Consider the following 21,839-nt stretch of genomic DNA (forward strand, 5'->3'; position numbering starts at 1 on the left):
AAGTGCATGGATCATGCTACCCCAAACAGAACCAAGACTGTATCTTCCAAAAAAGGAAGCCAATCTGGTGGTCCCCTGCCATAAATAAACTCTACAACAAAAGGAAGAAACTGTTGTAAAAGAGTAAAATCCCATGAGTGGAGGAGAGCTCCCTGGTCAGCCTCAGTAAGAAGCTGAGATCCCTTATAAGATCCTCCAAAGCTAGCTAGAAAAAAAAAGAAATTGCTACTGATTCTACGGACAACCACAAAGCATTCTATACTTGTCAAGAATGTCAGTGGCAACACCCATATCTGCTCTGAGTTACAGCACAACGGCACGAAAATTACAGAACCAACTGATATTGCCAACATCCTGGCAGATAAGTTCCAGTGCTAACTTATCCCCCTCTCACCCCCTAAAGGGCCTATGTCTATACAAGAAAAATGCAGAGTCCCTGTAATCACACCTATGCAGTTAAAAGCTGCACTCTCTAAAGCCAAAAATACAGCATCCATGCGAACGGACAATACCCCAGGCTGCGTTTTACACGAACTTCAGAACGAACTGGCTCCCTACCTAAGCACCCTGTTCAGTCATAGCCTCACATCAGGTTTTGTGCCCACTGAATGGAGCACAGCAACAGTTATCCCACTATACAAAGGGGGAGCCACCACTGGTCTGGGAACTATCGCCCTGTTAGCCTGACGAGCCTGGTCTGTAAGGCCATGGAATGTATCATCATGGAACTCGTAAACAAAGACATTGGTAAACTCCAAACTCTGGACCCCACCCAGTTTGGATTTATGAAAGGCAGATCATTCTTCCTGAACCTCATTGACTTCTTTGAGGCAGTCACCAAAGCCGTAGACGAGAATAAGGTGATTCACACAGCCTATCTTGACTTTGCCAAGACTTTCAACACCATCCCCCATTCTGGAAATAGCTAAACTCACTAAACTAGGTGTAAATCCCTACGTCACAAGATGGGTTGCCAACTGGCTCACTGACAGAACCCACAGTGTAAAAGTTACAGACTCCAAATCTGACCTCAAACTAGTAACAAGTGGAGTACCACAGGGTTCAGTCCTGGGACCTCTCCTGTTTGGTATCTACTTCTTTGAAGTACAGGCTGACACAGATCATCTTTGGCTAATGAAGTTTGCAGATGACTGCAAACTAGGAGCCATAGTCAAGTCCCCCCATATGATATGGACATCCTACAGAAGGGCCTCACTGAGACAGATTCTTGTTCTGTACTCCAACATAAAGTACAGAAATACTGAATGAAAAGCATAAATGTAAGAAAACGTAGTTATAAATGTAAGCTTGGAGTGTAAAAAGAAAAAAAGAACATAATAAGTATAAAATGAGTACAAATATAACAACAGACTACTGCTCACAGCACCAAGAGGTGACGGTGTCTGAAGCAAAAATGTCAATAACTGTGGACAGGTTTTGCATTTTGTTTTTTCTAAAATGAAAGTTTTAAACAGAAGTTTTAAATGATTGATTTTATTTTGCTGACATGAGCTTTTTTAACACAAGAAGAAGGTTTTTGATGCAGAACACTTCTAATTATTTAACTTCGTATTTAATTAGTTAATTGAATGGTGGCTGAATCCAGTTACTGTGCTTTGGCACCATTTTTATTTTAAAACTGTGTATGAAGTTTTTTTCTTTTGTCTGATGAAGTCTTCCAAAGGTGGAAGACGAAAAGCGCTTCACATTAAACTTTTTTTTTGGAGTTATTCTAGCCAGATCGGAGCCTGTATTGTTTTTTTCGTTTTGGAGAAATAGGAAATACAGCTCGGGAATCAGTTCTGTGGCTCTGCTCGACAGGGGCACAGGAAAATAACTTTCTTGGGTGGCGTAAGCCAGGGATCCTTGTTGGCTTGGCTTACTTAGGCCCTTGGGCCGATAGGGTCTATATTAGATGCACGACCGCTTAAATGTTCAAATCTCTAAAGGTCGACCTTTAGAGATCGAACAGTTAAGCGGTCGACTTTTTTTAAAAAAAAAAAAATGCACAAGTCAAAAAAAAAAAAATAAAAAACCTAAAGGGTTTAAGCAGGGGGGGCAATCCCCCTTCAGCCCCCCCCCCAACTTTAATATACCAACTCCAAGATCGCGCTACAGTGTCGGGAATAGGAAATTTCCCATTTCCGCTGTGTAGTTCACTGAAGTGCGATTTCAGAGTTGGTATATTTAAGTAGCGGGGGGGTGCAGGGGGGCTTGCCCCCCTGCTTAAACCCTTTCTAATTGTTTTTTGTTTTTATTTACTTTTTTAAAATTTCGTACACTAAAGTGTTCGATCTGTAAAGGTCGACTTTTACGGATTCGAACATTTAAGCGTTCTTTCTAGTAATATAGACCCATACCTACCTACCTATGAACCTATGCAGCCATAACTAAAAAAAATGCCTTGTGATTGTCTTTGGCTTGAATAGCTATGTTTGTCTCAAACTGTGCTTTATTGGATTTTATTAAGCTCCTAAGTTTATTTCCTTGACAAGGGCTCCAACGTTGTGGGAGTTGCTCTTCTTACTTTTGGTCAGAATTCTTTTAATTTTAATATAACGCTTATTGATGTTTTTCCATCATGTGGGTTTGTTTCTGGTGTTTACCCTGCACTTGTTCCTAGGGGGTGCAGCTGTTTACATACTGATAGGGTATTGTGATGTACATTTCTACATATTCAGTGGAATTAAATGGGTTTGATGGGGATGTGAAGCTTCACAATGTATAGCTTAGGTAGTTTGTCTTAAAGAAATTTTCTAAAGGTACCCAATGTGGAAGGGATATTTGGTGTCTTTTTTTAATACTGCTTTATGGTCAGACCTAACAAGTGATGAAGACTTGTAGACTTATCGGGGAGCACTGCTAACAATAAAGAACATGGTCTTCCTTTCCATTAGAATAGACTATTCTCCTTAAGTCTTCCCCATTCAGCTTTGCAGCAAGATGCTCTCTAAAGGTCCTGGAGGTGTTAAGGGCCCTGGGATATATGCCTGTCTTCATACTTAAACGTATGGTCCCTATGGTGAAGTTTTACATGAAGATCTTTTGATACTTAGTGGATATAAAATGTGAACACACCCCTGTTAAAATGCCAGGTTTTTGTGATATATAAAAAATGAGAGCACAATAAATTATTTCCAAACTTTTCCCACATTTAATGTGACCTATAACCTGTTTAATTCAACTGAAAAAACAAATGTGATAGAGGAAAAATATAAAAAATAAAAAACGTACAATAAGCTGGTTGCGTAAGTGTGCACACCCTTAAACTAACACTTTAAGCACCTTTTGATTTAATTACAGCATTCAGTTTTCTTGGGTGCACACCTGCCATCAGTTAGAAACTCTGATTAACCCCAAGTAAAGTTCAGCTGTCCTAATAGGATTTTCCTGTCATTTACTCAGTTGCTTGCTACAGCAAAAGCCATGGATGTTCATCGTGTTATACTGCTGCAGTCATCACACTTGGGTTATCCTGTCGTCAGGCGGTCCCGCAGTCGGCCGAATCCCAAAGCCTTGGTCCGGCGTCTGTTGTCGTCGCTTCTTCCCTGACGTCAGTGTGACAGGGGTATAAAAGAGGCAGCCAATGCCATTTTCTTCAGTCTTTCTTGCCGCGCGGTGCCCGAAGCAGAAGCAGTTCGCAAGTGCCGGTCGGCCAGCTCCTGAGATTTTCGAATCTAATTTCAGCTCGAAGTCTTCTCTAAAGCTAAGTACCCCATTGGGGAAACTTTTCTTGCCTCAGACCGATGTCAGACAAAGTTAATTGCATTTCTTGTGGGAAGCAAATACCTCATAAGGATTTTCATTCTTATTGTATTCCTTGCCTAGGCCCAGACCACAACGTCTCTGGTTGTCGGTTTTGTGCTAGGTTCAACAAATGTACAATTAAGCGTCGGGCAGTTTTCGCCCAGCACTATTTTGGCAGAAAATTTAACTATAGCATGCCGTCGGAGCAACCGACATCAGCAATGTTTAAAAAATGCAAGGATAAGGACAGACTAGCCAAGTCCAGTTACAGAGGCCTCAGCCAGGCCTGATGCCGGTACTCCAGTTTTCAGCGAGGCGCCTACGCAGCCCCTGACTACTGCTGATTCAGAAATTCTGACTGCCTCTCAGACCGAAGCAGCTGGGCCTCAGGAACCGGTTCCACCTCACCCCTCGGACGCCAGCCCTGATGGTGATCCAGAAATTTTGGATAGGCCTTCGGTTTCTGAAGGTGTCTTCAAACCAACCGCTGTCTCTACTAAGTCTTATGCTAAAGCTTCCTTGAAAGTTAGGAAGCAGAGTCCACACACCCCCCCCCCCACAGGCCTCTATGCCTAAAAAACAGATGCTTAAGATGGCTGAGGATTTAATTACCCTTATCAGGGGATCCCAACCCCCACCTGACAAAAGGCCTAGACTGGAGGAAGATTATCCTTCCTCTGACCAGGCATCCATTTCCTCAGGCAACTCTGAGGACCAGGATTACTTCTTCCCTCCTTATGAAGACTCAGATGCTGAAGAGTTCATTCCCTCTGTCTCCCCCCCTGAAGACTACTCTTTTGGGAACACTTCCACTGGGAAGGCCAAGATTACTCTGACTCCAAGAAAAGACTCCGTGAGTTTCTTCTTCCACAGCATAGACCCCTAGCAATTCCTCCAGTTTTAGACATTTTGGATGATGTTTACTCCGAATCTAGTCTAAACCCAGATTCCTTACCTCCAGCACCAGCTAAACCAGACAGATACTACCGAGTTCCTGATACTCATAAGTTTCTATATATAAAAGTCCTACTGCGCAGAGAGTTTACAAAGCATCAATGGGATCTCATTGTTGAAAGGTATCCGTCAAGAGAAGGGTTCAAAGAAATTTCCACAGCATTGGATATGCCATGGAACACAGTGAAGACAGTCATCAAAGTGGAGAAAATATGGGGCAACAGTGTCGTAAAGAACTGGATGTCACTCCAAAATTCATGAAAAGACAAGATGAAAACTGGTCAGGAGGCTACCAAGAGATCTACAGCAACACTGAAGGAGCTGCAGGAATTTCTGGCACGTATGGGTTTATGTACTACATGTGACAACAATCTCCCATATTCTTCATATGTCTGGACTATGGCGTAGGGTTGCAAGACAGAAGCCTTTTCTTACACAGAAAAACATCCAGGCCCAGCTAAAATTTGCAAAACAAAACATTGTCTCCCAAAATCAAGTGGGAAAATGTGTTATGGTCTGATGAGACCAAGGTTTTACTTTTTGGCCACAATTCCAAAAGGTACGTTTGGAGCAAAAACAACATTTCGCTTCACTACAAGAATACCATCCCTATGGTGAAGCATGGTAGTGGCAATGTCATACTTTGAGGTTGCTTTTCTTCAGCTGGAACTGGGGCTTTAGTCAAAGTGGAGTGAATTATGAACAGTTCCAAATACCAGTCACTTTTGGCCCAAAACCTTCAGGCATCTGCTAGAAAGCTGAAGATGAAAAGGAATTTCACCTTTCAACATGACGACTCCAAGCATACATCCAAGTTAACAAAAGAATGGCTTCACCAGAAGAAAATTAAAGTTTTGGAATGGCCCATCCAGAGTCCAGACCTAAACCCAGTAGAAAATCTGTGGGGTGACCTGAAGAAGGCTGTGCACAAGAGATGCCCTCGTAATCTGACAGATTTGGAGTGCTTTTGCAAGGAAGAGTGGACAAATATTGCCAGGTCAAGATGTGCCATGCTGATAGACTCCTACCCAAGAAGACTGAATACTGTAATTAAATCAAAAGGTGCTTCAACAAAGTATTAGTTTAAGGTTGTGCACAGTTGCACAGCCAGCTTATTGTACTTTATTTTTTATATTTTTCCCCTAATGGATTTGTTTGTTTTTCAATTGACTTGTACAGGTTCTGGGTCACATTAAAGGTGGAAAAAGTTTTGAAATGATTTTTTGTGGTCTCATTTTTTTTTTTTTTTTTTTATCACAAACATGGCATTTTAACAGGGATGTGTATAATTCTTATATTCACTGTGTGGTGGTTGTGGCTACAGTACTTGGATCCACTTGAAAGTGTATTGCATATTATTCCCAGCCATTTGGATGGAATTCAGATTGTCCCAGCAAATGTGTCTGAGCCAGGGAGCAACTTTCAAACCATTGCGATTGATGTAGACCCTGATGATAGTTCAGTCAGTGAGTAAGGAGTATATGTTGCATGGTTTAAGGTCTAATGGGCGGGCTTACAAGAGCAAAAACAAGCACATCATTATCACATTCTGGCTGTAATCTGTGCCATCCAGGTCATCAGGAGTATTTGGACACCCGCAGTTATGAAGGTAGTTGCAGACAACACCACATTTGTGTACTTCCACTTGAAGGGACAGGCTTTGATACGCTGGGTTATAGCAGTCAGTCTTTCTAAGCAGCTCCTTCTCAAACTCCTGTATAGAAACTGAATTGAATGGGAGAAGAGGAAGCTAAGAAGCAGATTTCATTGTTTCTACATAACTGCTCAGATGAAAAAATATTTACCAAGGACTTTGTGCAATTTTGTACAAGTGTGTATTCTTTTCAGTTGATTAACCACACTTTGTGCTGTTTGTGTGTGTGTGTGTGTGTGTGTGTGTGTGTGTGTGTGTGTGTGTGTGTGTGTGTGTATATATATATATATATATATATATATATATATATATATATATATATGTATGTATGTATGTTTGTTCACATAAACACATGTACCAACCCACATGCATATTTATAAGTACATGTATTACATACATGCACAGGTGGTGTGTCTCTCTACAGAAGTGCTACATGTCTGATTTGTAAATGTACTTTAGTTTGGAACTGCAGTACTTAGCACTACATTTTTGGCTAAAATCCTATCAAGTAAGGTTATTTTATTTTGCTTATTCAGTTAGTGTGACAGCTTTTTAAAGTGAGTCAATTTCATGTGTAGTTGAGTTTTGTTACTAGCTAGTCATTCATCTGTTTGTCTCTAGTCTGTCTGTTTTGGTTGCTGTTTCTATAATTTTTTGTATTTTTAGATTATATTTCTAGTAACGCTTAAGGAAAGTGATTGATCAGCTACTTTTTTTGCAAGTGCCTGCTACTCTTTAAATGTTTTCAGAGTGTTGTAGTTTAGTTCTATCTTGCTTATTGATTGTCATTTTACTTTACTAAGACTTTTTAAGTTCTTTTGTTTGCTGTGATATGTCAATGGATCATTTATTGTTAGCAGTAGTTCATCATAAAGGGCAGTGAGGTTTAGAGTTCTTGTGACCAGAGAGTTTAATTTGGTGTTCTGTGCAGATGTTTTATAGGAGACTCCTGCTTATTGTGCTGTTTAGTATGTTTGCCTTTTTTGAATTCTATGCCTCTTTTTAAAATTTTCTGTTGCAATTGTTTAAGCCAGTTAGATTATTACTACTACTGTTTTGTTTTTTTCTTGTTGCTTGCTGATGATCAGATCTTTTTTTCAGGACTGTAATTGAGGCAGCTGTGTATTTTACTTGGCATAATCCCCACACTCGTTATGGCAACCCTGGATGCATGGAGCTCCTTTATTGCTTGGTTAGGATGGATGCATGCATTTTCTCATGTGTGCAGTGCTTTTCCTAGCTTGCAGTAAGTACACTGGTGGGCAGCATTTTCTTGGCCATGTGTTCTACTTTCACACCCAGATGTTCTTCGTGTTTCACTGTTGCAGTCATCACATTTGGGTTATCCCTGCCAGTGTAGTCCTCAGTCGGCCTGAATACCAGAGGCTTAGTATTTCTACATCGGTTCCTGTCGCTCCAGGACTGATGTCAGGTCGTCAGTAGTATAAAATAAGGCAGCTGACACCATTACATCAGTCTTTCTTGCCGAGGAACATGAAGCAGAAGCAGTTCGCATGAGTGCCGGTCGGCCGCTACCTGAGTTTTCATTTTCCGAATTGAAGTTGAAGTCTTCTTAAGCTAAGTACCCTGTTGGGGATTCTTTTTTCTTGCTCTAACTGATGTCAGAAAAAGTTAACAATTGTCTCGCCTGTGGAAAGCAAATACCACACCAAGGCTTTCATTCTTACTGTGTCACTTGCTTAGGCCCAAACCATGATGTCCCCCGCTGTTGCACTTTGTTCAACTCCAGAACTGTATGTCATCGGGCCCTTATTGTAGCTAGATATTTTCTCTCTGTCCATGAATTTTGATATGGCTTCAGTAAGCCATCCAACAGCAGATCTTCCGAAAAAAACGCAAGGATAAAGAGACAGACTGCACAGGTCCAAACCTACAGATGATGCTTCTGTTAAGCTAGTCGACAGTTTTCCGGTCCTCAGTAAGGCGCTTTTGCAGCCCCTGATGCCCACTTCTGTGGATTCGCAGGCTGCTACTGAGACCCTTTCAGAGTCAGGTATGTCAGAGTCTTCACCAGCTAAGGATCTTGCGGATATCTCTACCTTGGATGAGTCCGGAGCTGCTGAGCAGGCACTGTTCCTTGAAGTACTTTGCACTACTGATTCTCGACACAGATTACTTTTTTTGCATCTACCGTTCTTTCGAAAACTACCGAGTTTCTAAGGCCCAGTGTACAAACCACACCCAAGAAACGGACGAACCAATCTCGGACACCTGCTTCCTTGCCTCAGTCTCAAATGCTTAAAATGGCGGAAGACCTTATAGTGCTGATCAGGGGAAGCCAAGCTACCCCTTCCAAAAGAAAGAGATTTGTTCCCAATAGTTTTATTTGAACAGAAGTCTGATGACTCTGAGGAATCTGAATATGAATAATACAGCCCCTCTCTGCTTATGAGGTTTCTGATGCAGAGGAATCCATTCCTTCAGCCTCTCCACCCGAGGACTTTTCCTTTGGGGAAACTCTACATACCTTAAGGGAGGATTTCCATTAGGAATGTGAGGACTACCCTCAGTCTAAAAAGAGACTCATGGAATTCTTAGATCTTCCGCAGCACAGACTTCTGGCCATTCCTCTTGTCCAGGATGTTGTGGAGGATGTTTTCATCGAATCTAGTTTGACTCCTGGCACCCTCCCTCCTGCTCCCAGGAAACCTGACAGGAACTATAGAGTCCCTGGCTCTCTCAAATTTCTTTTCAAAAATCCTACTGATCCTGAGTTTATTTTTCAGTTGCCTAAAGGAACGTCTGCAAAGAATCCCACCCCCTCAGATAGGGATTCCTGAACATTAGATAGATGGGATAAAGTATACACCTCTGCTACTCTTGCTGTTAGAGCACTAAATTGCCAGTTCCATATGCTAAAATTTCAGCAACATACCATTGAACTCCTCAAACAAAAATATCTTTTCCTGCTTGTGCAGAAAATAGAGTTACAAGAGTTATTGCATTCTGCAAGTCAAGTAACTAAGCACACCTTATAATGTGGTTTTGATGCCATAGAAGCATCTTGCAGGGCAGCATTCACTGGTTCTGTCCTTAAAAGGCATGCTTGGCGTAAGGAACAGACCTTGCCAGACCATGTCAAATCCAAATTATTGGATACACCCTTAAACAAAGACAACTTATTTGGCACCAAGGCAGAAGAGGTCTTAAAGATGGAAGAAAAAGCTAAATCTGTGCAGACAGACTCTTTACAGGTCCAGCCTCCGAGGTTCAGTAGGCATTGCCCCTCAAGCACTGCCCCTTTCCGGCTCCCTCCAGGCTAGCTCAGCCAAGACCCAGGGGAAGCAGACCCCCCAGACAGCAGTCCCAGGGAATGCAGAGATCTAAGCAGTGGAGTTCCTCCTCCTCAAAAACAGGGAGTGCTAAGCCACCCCATTATGGTAAGAACTCTCAATGACTTTACACCTCCACCCCTTACCTCTGCCCACCTGCTTGTGCCCCTAGGAGGAAAACACTCTTTTCATGCAAACAACTGGGTCACTATTACCAACGACCGATGGGTCATCAACAGTGTCCCAGGGATACAAATTTTGTTTCCACGCTTTGCCAACCCCAAAAGGGTTCCCAGATCTTCCCCCAAACCAGTGGGCAGTGGCCAAAAAGCAAGTCCTTTCCCTGCTCTCTGATGGCAATAGAGCATGTTCCTGCAGAGCAGATGGGCCAAGGTTTCTACTCCAGACTCTTCCTGGTACCCAGAAACGAGGGCACCTGACGCCCCATCCTTTATCCATTATAAACACCTTTCTGGTGATATCAAAATTCAAAATGCTTACCCTCTAGCAACTACTACCTGTGCTCTCCAAGGATGCTTGGTTAAGCCACTCTAGACCTAAAAGAGGCCTACCTACACATCCCAATAAGGGAATCATGCAGGAAATATCCACATTTCAGGGCAGGATCACTGCACTTTGAATTCTCTGCGCTTCCCTTTGGCTTATCAACTGCTCCCAGAGTTTTCACAAAATGTCTGGCTCCCGCCATTACATTTTGCAGCTAAAGAAATATTCAAATTTACCCATACTTTGGCGACTGCCTTTTTCAGGCAGGCAGACAGGAAAAGCTGCTCAAGCACTTGGCCTTTGTAAAGGACCTACTGACTTCCCTAGGGTATACTATTAACGAAAAGAAATCCAAACTAGTACCCACCCAAAAAATTATATTCCTGGGAGCAAATCTGGACACAGCATCTCAGATGGCATTCCTTACACCAGAAAAGCAAACCTACCTGACAGCCTATTTATCTCAACTAGCCATCAGACCCTAGTTATCCACAAGGAAAATCCTGCAAACTCTGGGGTTCATGGCTTCTTGCATTCTACTCATTCCTTATGCCAGACTGCATATGAGGAAACTACACAATGGTACCTAAAAAGCCTTTGGTGTCAGCACTGTCAAGACCTGGAAACCCTTATACCATTGATACCTTGTTTAAGGAAAGATTTTCTTTATTGGGCAGCAGCATGCTACCACAACAAGGGACTACCCTTCTCACAACCCCACAGTGCCCAGGCCCTCACCACAGATGCATCAGATTATGCCTGGGGTACACATCTGGACGACAGGTGCATACAGGGCCAATGGAGCCCACATCAAATACATCTGCATATCAACCAAAAAGAGATGTTAGCTGTCCAGCATGCACTGACAACTTTCAGACTCTTCCTCTTCCCGGGAGCTCTACTGATTAAAACAGACAGCACCACTGTGATGTATATCAACAAGCAGGGAGGGACTCACTTGTACCCTCTGTGCAGGCTCGCCATGATCCTTTGGCGCATGGCCTCAGCCATGCAACTACACTTGTTAGCACAATTCCTGCCAGGCTCTCTCAACCCACTGGCAGACAACTTGAGCAGAAATCTTCTAGACCCACACAAGTGACAGCTTGACCAAAAAACCTTCACCCTTATAACTCAGAAATAGGGCACACTGAAGGTTGACCTCTTTGCTTCCCTCTCCAGCCGTCAGCTCAACAAGTTCTGCATCAAGGAGCCTTACTGCAAGGCCTGAAAAGTAGATGCTCTATCCTTCCAGTGGGTCAACCTCTCTGTCTATGCATTTCCCCCACTACTGCTCATTACAAGGGTACTGCTCAAAATAATGGAGGAAAACTGAGGACAATCCTGATTGCCCCACTCTCCACACCAGCACAGGTACCCACTGCTGCACAGTCTGTCACCTCTGCCAGCATGGCATCTCCCTCAGATCCCATCATTCCTGACCCAGAGGGAAGATGAATTCATGCATCCCCAATTGCAGACCCTCAATTTGGCAGCCTGGCGTATTCCCTGACCACTGCTTAAGCTGCCAATCTCAGCTAACAGGTTCTAGATGTTATACATGAGGCCAGACGCCCTAGCACTGGAAAGTCTTATGCTGACAAATGGAAAAGATCTTGCACCTGGATCCAGGCTAAGGGATCCGGGACGGCACAGCCCTCCCTGTCTCTCATCCTGGATTACTTGGCTGACCTACTACATAGGGGTCTCTCCTTTTCTTGTATTAAAATTCATGCCTTGGCTATCTCTGCTCATTTCAGCACAGAGCCACCTCTTTTTTCACACCCTCTCATCAAACAGTTCCTAAGAGGGGCTAACAACTTGAGGCCACCCAGAAGAGCACCTACCCCAGCTTGGGACCTAAACTTTGTGTTGGAAAAGCTCACCCTGCCCCCCTTTGAACCAACAGCTTCAGCAGAGTTAGTTTCTCTCCTGGAAGACAGCCTTGCTTGTGGCCATCACTTCAGCAAGAAGAGTATCTGAGCTATAAGCACTAATGGCTGTAGAGCCCTTCATCATTTTCCATGCTGCCATGGTCTCCCTCAGGACTATAACCCATCCTTCATGCCAAAAGTTGTGTCCAGTGTGGCTCTCAACCAATCCATTCATTTGCCCACCTCTTTCCCTAACCTGCAAAGCAAGGGGGAAAGGATACTGCACTCTCTAGATGTGCACAGACAGCTCAGTTTCTATCTTGATGGGACTAAATCATTTATAAAGACTGATGAATTTAGTCAGCTTTGCTGTAGGAGGAGAGGGCAAACCCATATCCAAACAAACCATTTCCAAATGGATAGCACACTGCATCCATTTCTGCTACAAGCAACACGGGAAGCCTCCCCCTAAGGGGGTTAGAACAGATTCTACCAGAGCAGCCTCCACTTCTGCAGCTTCCCTCAGAGGGGTCCCCGCCCGGGACATCTTGGAGCCTGCAACATGGATATCAGTTCATGCCTTCACCAACCATTACCACCTGCCTAGCTTCTCCAAATCCAGAGCAGGCTTTGCCACCACAGTCTTGCAGGGCATCTTAGCCAGCCTCCACCCTTTTCTTCAGCTTTGGGAATCAACCTAAATGTGATTACTGCAACAGTGAAACACAAAGAACATGGTACAGTTGTGTACACTTACCATAAATGTAGATGTTTGAGTGTATTCACTGTTGCAGTCCTGGTTTCCCTCCTTCCATCCCCCTTGTCTCTCTCTCTCTCTCTCCCTCCTTACAAGGAATTTTTTGTATTTACTTTTTACTGGTGGTCTTCTTCCACCATAACCTAGCTTCCTCTTGGGGGCTCCTGACAGGGCAAGAAAAACTGATGTAATGGCATTGACTGCCTTATTTTATACTACTGATGACCCTGACGTCAGTCCTGGAGCGACGGTGACAGATGCAGAAATAGAAAGCCTCTGGTATCCGGGCTGACTGAGGGCTACCCTGACAGGGATAACCCAAATGTGATGACTGCAACAGTGAATGCACTCTAACATCTACATTTATGGTAAGTGTACACAACTGTACTTTTCTGCAAGCTGCCAGTATTGTAATAGACTGAGATGCCACTCATCTCCCAGGACCACTTGTGTCCCATTATCCCCAGCTATCACTGTGTGTGTTTCTAGTTGATCTTTTGTTTTTCTCCCATTTAGGACTTCTCTTCAGTACGTAATTGGCATATTGTTTATGCTGGGGAGTTTCCTGCAGGAAGTGTAATGCATAATAGGTAGTGATGAAAAAATGGAATTGTAAGGAATGTTGGACCTTTTTAACTGTACCAAACATTTTTTTAGAATTGTGTATGATAAATGTTTGTATGTCTAATTTATTTAATCTTTTTCTCCACATTTTGATATAGGTGCTTAATAAAACTGCAGTTTAGAAGAAGACTGTAAATTTTAAACATTTCCTTTTTTCTTTTTTTTGAATTGCAGGTGGTATGCAACAGAATGCCTTCAGAATTTTATGTTGAAGATGTAGAAAAGGGTATGTTTTTTTCTCTTGTGCCCTTTATTGACATAGCAGTGTTTTCACAGTTTATTCAGTTAGCAGAGAAAATGTTTAAGTGCCAGTGTTGCTCAACTTTCATTAGAAGGCTCTCTGCTCTGGAGCATGTATACTACTTGTCAGTAATTGCTGTGATGTCATACACCACCCACATAGGCATGCCTTAGTGCAGAGTCGGGATTTCTGCATTGGATGTTGTCGCCTCTTCCATGATGTCAGGTCGTCAGGGGTATAAAACATGCAGCCGATGCCATTACATCAGTCTTTCTTGCCGAGCAGGAGCCCAGAGCAGAAGCAGTTCACAAGTGCCGGTTGGCTGCTACTTGAAATTTTCGTTTTTTCGAGTTTCAGACCTGAAGTCTTCTAATGCTAAGTACCCCGTTGGGGATTCTTTTTTCTTGCTCTAACAGAAAAAATTAACAATTGTTTTGCCTGTGGAAAGGAAAATACCTCAGAGATTTTCATCCTTACTGCGTCACCTGTTTAGGCCCAGACCCTGACTTCCCTAGCTGTCGGTTTTGTGCCTTATTTAACACCCGAACCATTCGATGGGCAATTTTTGTAGCTAGATTTTTTCTCTCTCATTCTCTGTATTCCAAAATGGCTTCAGTAAGCCATCCGGCTACCGATCTTCCAAAAAAGCGCAAAGGCATAGAGAGACCGCATAGATCCAAAAGTGCCGATGACGCTTCCATTAAGCTAGTCGCCAGCCCGCCGGTACTCAGTGAGGCGCCTTTGCAGCCCCTGAAGCCCGCTTTCACAGATTTGCAGGCCTCTGCTGAGACCCATTTGGAGTCTCGAATGTCGCGAGATGCTTCGACTATGGAACCTGTGGATGTCTCTACCTTGGATGGGTCTGGAGCCTCTGTGCAGGCACCGGCTTCTGAGGGTGTATTCCGACCTAGCGATATTGATATTAAACCGACAACTTCATTTCCAGCTAAAACTACTGGGTTTCTCAGGCCCAGAGTTTGCACTACGCCTAGAAAATCGACGTCCAAAGTGCATGCTCAAGCTCCCATACCCCAAAAACAAATGCTTAGAATGGCTGAAGAACTTATTACTCTAATTAGGGGAAGCCAGCCTTTCCCTGCCAAAAGACAAAGAATTGAATTTCCTTCTGATTCTACAGACCAGGAGTCTGATGACTCTGACCCTGCTGATTACCAGGACATACCCTTATCTACCTATGAGGTTTCTGATGCAGAGGAATCCATTCCCTCTGCCTCCCCTCCAGAGGATTTTTCTTATGGTGAAACCTTGCATACCTTAAGAGCGCATTTCCACTGGGAATGCCAGGACTATCCTCAGTCCAAAAAGAGACACTGGGAATTTTTAGATTTTCCTCAGCACAGGCCTCTAGCTATACCCCCTGTCCTGGATATTGTAGATGATGTCTTCTTGGAGTCCAGTCTTACTCTTGACACCTTACCACCAGCTCCTAGAAAACCTGACCGGTACTACAGAATACCTGACTTGCACCAATTTCTCTCTAAGAATCCAGAGACCATTTCCCAGGGACCTAAAGGCAGTAAGGCTAATAAAGCCAAAAACCCTACCCCTTCAGACAGGGATTCTAGAGGTTTAGAGAGATGGGGTAATAAGGTGTATACCTCTGCAACTCTTGCCATCAGGGCTTTGAATTGCCAGTTTCACATGTTGAAGTACCAGCAACATATTATGGAACTAATTAAACAAAAAATGGTGTTACTTCCACATTGGGCAGAAAATAAAGATGTACAAGAGTTAATACATTCTGCAAACCAAGTTAGTAAAACATATTTGCAGTGTGGGTTTGATGCCTTGGAAACATCTTGCAGAGCTGCTGTCACTGGGTCTGTACTGAGAAGGCATGCTTGACTAAAGGAACAAGTCTTGCCTGACCATGTCAAAGCAAAATTACTAGATGCTCCATTAAATCAGGAACATTTGTTTGGCACAAAAGCAGAAGTTCTTAACAAGATGGAAGAAAAAGTTAAATCTATGCAAACAGTCAAAGATTTCTTACAGGTGCAGCCGCCTAGATTCAGTAGGCATTGGCCTTCAAAAAACTGGTCCTTTCCAGTCCCTCTCAGGCCTTCTCAGTCCAAACCCAGGGGAAACAGACCACCAAGACTGCAGTCTCTGGGAATGCAGAGATCTAAACAATGGGTTGTTTCCACCTGAAAACCAGGGAGCGGTAAGCCACCCTCTTATGGAAAAAGTTCTCAATGACTTTCCAATTATCCTGCCCAGCCATGCCCAAGTACTTGCTCCCTTAGGAGGAAAATTCGTCCTTCATGCAAAAAACTGGATGTCCATTACTCAGGACCAATGGTTTCTAAACATTGTATCCCAGGGATACAGATTCTATTTCCACTCTCTGCCAACACCAAGCGGGTTGCCTAACCTTCCTCCAAACCAGTGGGAAGAGGCTCTCAAAAGCAAATACTTTCCCTTCTCCATATCAGGGCTATTCAACCTGTTCCAGTAGAACAAAGGGGACATGGTTACTTCCCCAGACTGTTCTTGGTGCCCAGAAAAGAGAGCTCTTGGCGCCCTATCCTGGATCTATCAATTCTCAACACCTTTCTGGTGGTCCTAAAATTCAAAATGCTTACACTGCAACAGCTTCTTCCTATGCTAACCAAATATGCCTGGTTAGTCACCCTAGACTTAAAAGAAGCTTATCTGCACATCCCCATAAGGGAGTCTTGCAGGCAATATCTACGTTTCAGGGCAAGCTCTATGCACTATCAGTTCTATGCACTTACCTTTGGCTTATCTACTGCGCCCAGAGTATTCACAAAATCCCCAGCAATTGCATACTGCAGGCAGAGAAATATTCAAATCTACCCATACTTGGACGATTGCTTGATTCAAGCCGACAGTCAGGAATTGCTACTTCAGCACCTGGCATTTGTAAAAAGACTTCTAACTTCACTGAGATACACCATCAATGAAAAGAAATCACAACTGGTGCCCAGCCAACAAATTGTATTCCTGGGAGCAAGCTTGAACACAACTTCCCAGTTGGCATTTCTGACTCCAGAAAGCAGGTCCATTTGACAAGCTATTTCAAACTAATGGCCAACAAAACCCAGCTATCTGCAAAGAAAATACTGGAAGCCTTGGGGTTCATGGCCTTATGTTTTCTGCTAATTCCATATGCAAGACTGCATATGAGGAAACTTCAGTGGTACTTAAAAAGTCTCTGTCAACATTCTCAAGACCTGGAAACAGTGATTCATGTCACACCTTGTCTAAGGGCAGAGTTCCTTTGGTGGGCAGAAGCATGCAACCACAACAAGGCACTTCCTTTCACTGAACCCCTCGCCACCCAAACCCTGACAACAGACGCATCAGACTATATGCATGGGGGGCTCACATGGCAGGCATATGCATTCAAGGCAAATGGAGCCCAGAACAAATTCCCCTGCATATCATTCAAAAAGAAATGGTAGCTGTACAGAATGCTCTGACAGTCTTCAAATACCTCATCCTTCCAGGACAGCTCCTGTTAAAGACAGACACCACCACAGTTATATGGTACATAAGCAGGGCGGGACTCATTCTTACCCACACTGCAGGTTAGCCATGGCTCTGTGAAACACGGCCTTGAGCATCCAAGTGCACCTACAAGCTCAATTCCTGTCAGGCAAGCAAAATTCTCTGGCATACTTCTTAAGCAAAAGTCTGCTGGACCCTCACGAGTCAAAACTGGAACCCAACTCATTCATACTTCTAACCCAGAGGTGGGGAACACTGGATGTGGACATTTTTGCCTCCCCCAAAACCACCATTTGAGCAAATTTTGCACCAGGATCCCTCACAGCATAGCCTGGAAGGTGGTCGCCCTATCCTTTACATGGGAAAACCTCTCCATTTATGCCTTTCCTCCTCTGCCCATCCTTTCAAAAGTACTACTCAAGATCAAACGGGACAGGCGAAGGGAAATCCTTATTGCACCAGACTGGCCACGCCAGCACTCGTACCCACTCCTCCGCAGTCTGACAGCAGTGCCACCCTGGCACCTACATCAGACACCTTCCCTGCTGTCTCAGCAGGAGGGACAGATTTTGCATCTACAGCTGCAAACCCTAAACCTTGCAGCCTAGCTTATCCGCTGAATACACCACCAGCATCTCTCAGCAAACAGGTGCTGGATGTCATCCTTGAGGCCAGACGGGCTAGTAGTATGAAATCCTATGCTGAAAAGTGGAAAAGATTTTGTTCTTGGTGTCTGTCTCAAGGAAAGGACACAGCTGTGCCCAACTTGCCTCAAATCCTTGATTACCTAGCAGAGCTTCTCCACAGAGGCCTATCCTTCTCACCCATTAAGATTCATGCCTCTGTCATCTCAGCTCATTATAATACTGAGTCTCCTCTCTTTTCTCACCTTCTTATCAAACAGTTTCTGAGAGGAGCTAACCATTTAAGGCCCCCTAGGAGAGCTCCTCTCTTGGAAAGCAGCCTTACTTCTAGCTATTACTTCAGCAAGAAGAGTGTCTGAGTTACAGGCACTAATGGCTGTGGAGCCCTTCATTATTTTCCATGTTGACAGGGTTTCCCTCAGGGCTAACTCTTCCTTTATGCCTAAGGTGGAATCCAATATGGCTTTAAACAAATCCATCCATTTGCCAACCTTTTTCCCTAATCCATAGAATAAAGGTGAAAGGATCCTGCACTCCCTGGACATGCACAGACAGCTCAGGATTTACCTTGACAGGACTAAGTCTTTCAGAAAATCTGACCATCTGCTAGTCTGCTTTGCTACAGGGGCAGAGGGCAAGGCCATTTCGAAGCAAACCATTACCAAATGGGGATAGCACACTGCATCCATTTCTGCTACAAGCACCATGGAAAACCTACCCCACGGGGGATCAGAACTCATTCCACTAGAGCTACTTCAACTTCTACAGCATTTCTCAGGGGAGCCCTACCGCTGCAACCTGAAGTTCTGTACAGACCTTCACCAAGCATTACCACTTACCTATTTTTTCTAAATCCAAAGCTGGATTTGCTACAGCAGTCTTACAAGGCCTGCTAGCCAGCCCTAACACTTCTTGACTGCCTCCACCCTTCCTCAGCTTTGGGACTCAACCCAAGTGTGATGACTGTAACAGTGAACCACAAAGAACATAGTACAGTTGTGTACACTTACCATAAATGTAGATGTTAGTGTATTCAGTGTTGCAGTCCTGGTTTCCCTCGCTCCAGCCCCCTGGCTTTCTCTATCCTTTCTACCTATCCTCTTTATGGCCATCTTTTATGGCAGGGGTATTTACGTTTTGCTGGAGGTGTTCCACACCATGTAATAGCTTCTTATTTTGGGGGCGCCTGACATTTGAGGCAAGAAAAGCTGATGTAATGGTGTCGGCTGCATGTTTTATACCCCTGACGTCATGGAAGAGGCGACAGCATCCAACGCAGAAATACCAAGACTCTGGTATTCGAGCCGACTGAGGGCTACCTGCAGGTAGATAACCCAAGTGTGATGACTGCAACAGTGAATACACTCTAACATCTACATTTATGGTAAGTATACACAACTGTACTTTTCTCTATATGTGGTCATCATCTGATTTTTTTTGTACACTAAACTTGTCCCATTTGTCACTGTTTATTTTCCCTGACTGTTTGCTGTAATGTTCTACTGTGAGATTGTTTTTACCATGTAAGGTCATTTCTCTCTTTCTTATAATTGTATGATTGTAGAGTTGGTATTTTTCAGAATGGGGGTGTGAGGAAGGTGAAAATGTTCATTTTGATATCTGAGATTTCTTGCCAGCTTATAGAGCTCTACTTTTCTCCTCTTGGCTTTGGGAGACTACTTTCCATTTGGCCATCAGGATGTCAGTGGTGTAGGAGGGGTACTGCCCAATGCCATCTTCAGATCTTTTTTGCTAAAGTTTGTAAAGTGTATTCTGTTAAAAGCTTTGTCTAGTGTGTTGCCCTGCTTCTGAGATTTATTTTAAGTACCCTATTGGGGGGATTGTTTTTCTAATTTTTCTTGACCGATGCCTTTTTTTTTATTGATATCTGATACTGGCTTGAAAAAGTTGAAAATATTTGCACTTTTTGCCTTGATCTTTAGGACATCGTGAACAGTTGTGCTTATGCTAAACTCAATCCACTGACAACCTGACGTACAGAATCTCTGACTGCCTAGCTCACACAGTCACACTCCCAATCCCTCAGAGCCACACGCTCCAGGGATCTAAACCTTGTCATCACAATAAACAAAACATGCTGGAGGGATAGGTTCCTGACCCAGAGACTCCCCAGACTCTGGAATAGACTGCCAATACATGTCAAGCAGAGTGCCTCTTTGGCCGTCTTCAAGAGGAACCTTGATGATTGGATGGTAGAAAGGAAATTCACTCCAGGGAATCATGTCAGTCGTCCTGCTAGACAGGAGTCCAGGGAAGTAAATAGTGTGGGAAGAAATAGCCAGGAAATTATGCTTAGGCTTGTATAGGCCATAGGGCCGATAGCCTAGTACCAACCTATGAACTCCCAGTCTGTTGTGGCATTGTTCAAGGCCTCTGCTAGTCGGTTTGTAAGTAGAGTAGCAAGGGGAAATGGACAACAGCTTTTTGTATGTGAGAGTTTACCTAGCCGTGATGACACAGACAAATATGAGTCCTGTGCTTGGACTTGTTACTGAAAATCATTAGCTCAATCTGTCTTTTTTTAACAGTATTAAATTATTTCTTAATACATAGTCAAACATACATTAACAGAAAAGAAAGCATACCATATTAACATTTTTTCCATTTACAGAAGTTGTACCTGTCATATTTTTTGTTACTCTCATCTGTTGAACACTACATAAATTGCTGAAGTCCTGCCTTCCCTTAAACCTCACTCTTTCACAACATTATTATGCACATATTTTTCTCACCACTTCCAGTTATTTCTGTGTAATTTGCGCCTTCTCTCTCTCTTTTTTTTTTTTTTTTTTTTATATAGATTCCCTCTTCCAGTTTTTCTCTTCTATAATAATCAATACTTCAAATGTAGCTGGTTTAGATTTTGTTCATGTTCTCGTAATTGCTTTTTTTGGCAACCAGCAGTAATTAAACTTAAGGCCTAGGTATGTCTAGACAGTTCGGGTCTTGTGTTCCAGCTCAAAGAATGATTTCCTTTATTTACAGCCATTGCTCACCCAATCTTTGACTGAATTCTCTGTAGGGAATTTTTTACATTTGCCAACATGTTACACTCCCTAAAAATATGATGTTCATCGTGCATACAGCTGCAGTAATCACAGATGGGTTCTCTGCCGTCAGGTGGGTCCTCGGTCGGCCGAATTCCAAAGTCTAGGTCCGGTGTCAGTTGTCCTCGCTTTCTTTCCTGACATCAGTGCGACAGGGGTATATAAGACACAGCCGACGCCATATTCTTCAGTCTTTTTTGCCGCGCGGTGCCCGAAGCAGAAGCAGTTCGCAAGTGCCGGTCGGCCAGCTCCTGAAATTACGAATAATTGGAAACCGAAGTCTTCTTTAAAGCTAAGTACCCGTTGAAACTTTTCTTGCCTCAGACCGATGTCAGACAAAGTTAACAATTGTATTTCTTGTGGGAAGCAAATACCGCATAAGGATTTCCATTCCCTCTGCATACCTTGTTTAGGCCCAGACCACGATGTCTCGGCCTGTCGCTTTTGCGCTACTTTCAATAAACGTACTATTAAGCGTCGGGCGGAGTTCGCCCAGCACTTCTTTGGTAAAGCCTTTGATCATAAAATGTCGTCGGATACTCAGACTACCGTTTTGTCCAAAAAACGCAAGGACAAAGACCAACACGCGGTCTCCACCGACACCACGCCAAAACCGGCTACATGTGGTCCGGTTCTCAGCGAGGCGCCTACGCAGCCCCTGACTACCGACGACACTTCTTTGGCGGTGTCCTCTGTAACCGAGACCGCAGGTACCTCGGCCCATACCCAGACTACAACCGAAGCCACTGTGAGTGTTGAGCCTCCTAATGTGGATAGGTCCACTTCCACCCATGGTGTCTTTAGACCCTCATCTTCCTTCTCCATTAAGGCCTTTACTAAGTCCAAATCAGCCATGCATCCCAAGAGGCCTGTTGCACAGGGCCCATCTCCAGGCCCCATGCCTAAAAAGCAGATGCTAAAAATGGCTGAGGATTTAATTACTCTTATCAGGGGTTCCCAGCCCCCTCCAGACAAGAGACC

General features: G+C 43.7%; 1 protein-coding gene across 1 annotated transcript in view; it reads left to right on the forward strand.

The window, feature by feature from the left end:
* The first annotated feature begins 13,575 nt into the window (after positions 1–13,575).
* Positions 13,576–21,839, forward strand: part of HELZ (helicase with zinc finger) — a 3,197,037-nt gene continuing 3,188,773 nt past the window's right edge. The window contains exon 1 of the mRNA XM_044085095.1: positions 13,576–13,636. Coding sequence (XP_043941030.1) covers positions 13,600–13,636 — 37 coding nt within the window. The 5' untranslated portion in view covers positions 13,576–13,599. The remainder of the gene's footprint in view (positions 13,637–21,839) is intronic.

The sequence above is a fragment of the Protopterus annectens genome, chromosome 10.part0 (genome assembly GCF_019279795.1).
Source record: "Protopterus annectens isolate FY-2018-M chromosome 10.part0, PAN1.0, whole genome shotgun sequence".
In the NCBI taxonomy this organism is placed as follows: Eukaryota; Metazoa; Chordata; order Ceratodontiformes; family Protopteridae; genus Protopterus; species Protopterus annectens.